The sequence below is a fragment of the Antrostomus carolinensis genome, unplaced genomic scaffold, assembly GCF_000700745.2.
Source record: "Antrostomus carolinensis isolate BGI_N321 unplaced genomic scaffold, ASM70074v2 scaffold41771, whole genome shotgun sequence".
Lineage (NCBI taxonomy): Eukaryota > Metazoa > Chordata > Aves > Caprimulgiformes > Caprimulgidae > Antrostomus > Antrostomus carolinensis.
In genome coordinates, this window is record NW_010297024.1 from 1 (window position 1) to 4,710 (window position 4,710).

At 57.5% G+C, this 4,710-nt stretch overlaps 1 protein-coding gene across 1 annotated transcript; it reads right to left on the bottom strand.

Moving 5' to 3' along the window:
- Positions 1 to 102: 102 nt before the first annotated feature.
- On the bottom strand, positions 103 to 4,510 carry LOC104533090 (SWI/SNF-related matrix-associated actin-dependent regulator of chromatin subfamily D member 2-like; the record flags this gene model as incomplete). The annotated part of the gene is given in 9 exon segments (XM_029083496.1): positions 103 to 166; positions 168 to 227; positions 492 to 589; positions 1,106 to 1,267; positions 1,488 to 1,589; positions 2,991 to 3,086; positions 3,496 to 3,615; positions 3,763 to 3,885; positions 4,468 to 4,510. Coding segments are annotated over 9 exon segments (868 nt in total), but the record flags the coding sequence as incomplete, so codon positions are not given.
- Between the last annotated feature and the right edge of the window lie 200 nt (positions 4,511 to 4,710).

The window sequence follows — 4,710 nt, forward strand, 5'->3', positions numbered from 1 at the left end:
GGGCTGCTCTCCAGCCATTCTCCGTCCAGGAAAGGCCCAGGAGTGCCACCCTGCTGCCACCCTGGCTGAGCCCCTGCTGCTGGGCAGGGCTGCCCCCCTCACCTTGGCATCCAGGGAAGCGATCTCCTGCTGGTTGGTGGTGGAAGCCAGGAAGTTGCTCATCTGAGTCATCCACCTCCACATCGATGTCATAGCAGGCTGTCTTCTTCTGGTCATTGGGGTCCACGCTGGGAGGAAACAGGTTGTTAGGGGCAGGGGGTGACTTCCTCAGCCTCCACCCTGATGTAGGGGGGTGGATCAACACCCCAACAGCAACACAACTACCCCCCCCGACTGCCCCAAGATGCCCCTAAATTTATTTGGCCGATTCTTCCCCTCTCAAGTGACTGGTGCTCACTGCTGCTTTGGGCTGGAGACCTCACAGGTACCTCCTGCACCCCACGGAGCCCACCACACCCAGGAATGCTGCCCAGCACGCCCTCCACCCCTACCTGATGGTGTGGGTGATGATGATGGGATCTGGGTGCTGCAGGAGCCCCGCCAGCTTCATTGGGATCTCCGAGAAGCGCATGCGGATGCAGTTAAAGATCTGGAGAGAGACAGCAGAGCATTAACTGCCCGTGGCTCCTTCCGCCCACCCTGGGAAGGGACAGGCAAGAGAAGGGCACTTGCCCAGCCCTGGTTTGTGCATGCCAAGCTGATGGATGCAAGGCAGAGCCTGGGGAAGGGGCATAAAGGAAGAATTTCCCTCTTTACTTTAGGAAGAATTTCTTTGCTGAAAGGGTTCTGAGGCATTGGAAGGGGTTGCCCAGGGCAGTGGTGGAGTCCCCATCCCTGGAGGGACTGAAGAGTCGTGTAGACATAGTGCTGAGGGACATGGGTTAGTCACAGGGGACTGGTCAGTGTTGGGTTCATGGTTGGACTCGGATGAGCTTAAAGGGCTTTTCCAATCCAGGCCATTCTGTCATTCTGTGCTAAATCAGGACTGGGCCATCCTAGAGTGCCTGTTTTGAGCCAGAAAAGATGCTTTTCCTGGCTTTACTGGGGGTGGGAAACGTGCTCTGCTCCCAGCAAACCGTGCTGGTGCAGCGGGGCGAGGGCTGACCTGGCGGAAGTAGCGGTTGCAGTTGATGTACTCCTTCTCGTGACTGTCCTGCAGCTTGTTGTGCTTGATGTAGAGCCAGAGCGCCTGCATGATGCTGGCACGGGTCTGGGTGTGCACCCCCAGCAGGCGAGCCAGGCGAGGGTCCAGTTTGTACTGTGGTGGCTGCCGGGACACACGGGATGAAGGGGAGCTGTAAGCACGCTGCCCCACACAGCCCCTGAGTCACACATCTGTGGTACCACAGGCTGGGGGATCAATGCCTGGAGCTCTCCACGCTCCTTTCCATCCCCACAGCCTCTCAACAGCCTCATACAAGGCCCTGCCCCAGCCCAGACCCATTTTCCCCCCCTCAGACAGCCCCATGCACCCCACAGATCCCTACCTGGTGATCCAGCATGAGCAGCAGAGTGCATTTCACATTGACGTCACCGGGACGCTTCACTTGGAAGCCGTCAGTCTCCTGGGTTGTGGGCAGCCGGTGCCACTGTAAGAGAGCAGAGGGGACACTGGTCAACTCATCATAGAATCACAGAGTGGTGGGGTTGGAAGGGAGCTCAGGAGATCATCCAGCCCAACCGCCCTGGCAAAGCAGGTTCCCCACACCAGGTTGCACAGGAAAGTGTCCAGGTGGGTTTGGAACATCTCCAGAGATGGAGACTCCACACCCTCTCTGGGCAGCCTGTCCCAGGGCTCTGACACCCTCACAGTGAAGAAGTTTTTCCTTAAGTTTGTGATGAACTTCCAGTGTTCCAGTTTGTGCCCATTGCCCCTTGTCCTGTCACTGGGCACCACCGACAAGAGCCCGGCCCCATCCATTTGGCACCCACATTTCAGATATTGATAGACATTGATCAGATCCAGGACCATGACAAGCCACCCACCAACAGGCTTTGGGATCTGCAGCCAGGAACAGAGAGAACCAGTGCTTGGGCTCTGCGCAGGGATGGAGCACAGGCAGACACAGCCTGGATCCCACCCTGGGCAATCCCTGGGAGTTTGACCCCAGTGGGTTTCAGCTGAGAGCCCACCTGGTCCAACAGACAGAGCCTGATGTGCTCCAGCCCAGAGCTGGATGGGAGTTTGGATGGGCTGGGGGAGTCACAGTCCTGAACTCTCCATGTCAAGGGCTCCAACAGCTCCTGGGATCCATCCTGCCTGAGCCACTGCAGGGGCTGGGCCTAAGAACTGCACTCAAACCACTCCACACATGAAGGGGAATCACCTCCATCACCACAGGAACAAGTGTTTGAGGGAAATGGTGTGAGTTGGGTGCAGGGAAATCCTGCTCCAGGTGGGAGCACCCCAAAAAAAGCTCTGATCCCACTCCCAGGCAGCGCTGAATCTCCCTGAGGACCTTCCAGCCAGGCAGCAGGCTGGGAGGCCACAGGGCAGACCCTTCTTCCCACGTACAGATGAGCCTTTCTGCAGCATCACCACCCATGTGGGGCCTTATTTTTGCAAATCTGTGGGACCCAGGGGGCTGCCTGAGCTGCCTCAGACCCACATCCTCGCTGAGCCCCACACCTCTCTGCTCCAGCCGTGCACTCACGGGCACAGGGGGCTTAAGAGCCCAGCAGGCAGCACTCGCTGCCAGAGCCCTCACACCTCCCCCCAGCCAGCACCAGAGAGGAAAATGCAGCTGTAAACTTGAGCCTGGCAAGCCTGGCAGCATGGTCACCGGAGGAGGGCTCAGCACCACTCCCCAGCACCCAAAAGCACCTTGTTCATCCCCCTCTTGCAGTGGGGCAGGCGCTGGGCTGGGGAGCTGAGCGCCCACAGGGTATGTGGCAGGACCATCTCCCCGTCACCCGCTGGGATAACAGCCTCTCCCCACCCTGGGGTGCAGAGCCAGCCCTGCAGTGTGGCCAGGAGCCTCCGTTCTCACCTCCACCAGATGGTTGTCTGGCCCATACAGCTCTTTGTCCAGCTCGATGACGAGGCTCTTGAAAAAGGAGGAAAACTTCCTCTTCTGCTTACTTGGCTGCAAAACAGAATCACAGAATCACAGACTGGTTTGGGTTGGAAGGGACCTTTCAAGGTCATCTAGTCCAACCCCCTGCAGTGACAGGGACATCTTCAACCAGACCAGGTTGCTCAGAGCCCCGTCCAACCTGACCTGGAATGTTTCCAGGGATGGGGCTTCTACCACCTCTCTGAGCAACCTGGGCCTGTGCTTCACCACCTCATTGTGAAAAATTTCTCCCTTCTATCCAGTCTAAATCTCCTCTCTTTTAGTTTAAAACCATCTCCCCTTGTCCTACCACAACATGCCGTGCAATACAGCAGGAGATACTTGGCATGACACCACCAGCCACAATGCCACCTCCAGCACCCAGCGAGCAAGAGGGATGTATCCACCAAAACCAGTTCAGCCCAGCCCGTATCCTTACGTCCTCCAGCAGTTTGCCCTCCACACGTAGCTCCCAGGAGGCCACACGCTCACCACCCTCCCCTTCTTCTTTGGCTGGGGTGAAAGTGTTGGAGATGTAAATCCTCAGCTTTCGTTTTTGCTGTGGAAAAGGAAAACAGAGAGGAGGATGCTTAGAGTGAGAGGGTGGTTTGGCAGCACCCTGAGCAGCACCCACAGCAGCACCCACCTCATAACCCCCCACCCCACCTAGCTGCTCGACCCCCAGCCAGCCAGGGCTGCCACACACCGTCAGTGGTTTCTTAATGGCCTCCTGAATCTCCATCCTCTTCCGAGCGATGGTTTGGTCCAGCTTGCGTTCAAAGGCGAGAAGATCCATGTAGGCCTGGGATTCTGGGACCAGTTCCCGGATCTGTCAAATGGAAATGGTCAGTCCCTTGTGTGCTGGGATGGAGCTGCACCCTCCACACCAGCACCAGTGACAATACTGGTGCTGGGCTGACACACCAAGGAGTCATTAAGTGACAAGTCTGGCACAACACCACCAATTTCTCATTTCAAACAGGGAGTACTGCCCTCCAAAGCTCTTCCCCTCATCAGAGCTGCACTGCAGACCTGTTTGGAGCCTGTCACTGTGCCCGGTAGCCCACCCAGTGTCACAGGAAGGTCATGGAACCCTGGATTGTCAAGAGGGACCCTCAGGAGAGGCTTAGGGTCCTCCTGGGATCTCCACTGCTGCTCTTTGCTTGCTCAAAGTCCTGCTTGTCCCATTTGTGCACACCCTACATCTCTCCTGCCACCCCAGAGGATGAGACACGCGTCTTCCAGGTTGGGTTGGGACCCATCAGAAGTGACTGGCAGGCAGGATGTGACCCAATGAGATCCTCCTCCCTGCAGAGACCTCATCACCCTGGCTGCCTTGGGAAGGCACCACGGACACACCACCTCCCCCCAGCAGCTCAGCTCCGTCCCCGCGCACCCAGGCAGTGCTCACCCTCTGCGGCAGGACCTTGTCAGCCATCTTCCTCCTCTTCACCCTGTAAAATGCACAGAAATAGGCAGGAGAAAAAATAAAATCACACAGCAGCTCTCGCAGGGACACCTCGTTACCTGCCCAGGGGGAAGAAGCTCATGTCCCATGCTGGGGCCGTGGGTCTCAGGGGACAACACTGAGTTCTGCTGATAAGCCAGGAGCCCAGTGGCTCTTTTGGCCCCACAGAATCATGGAATGGTCTGG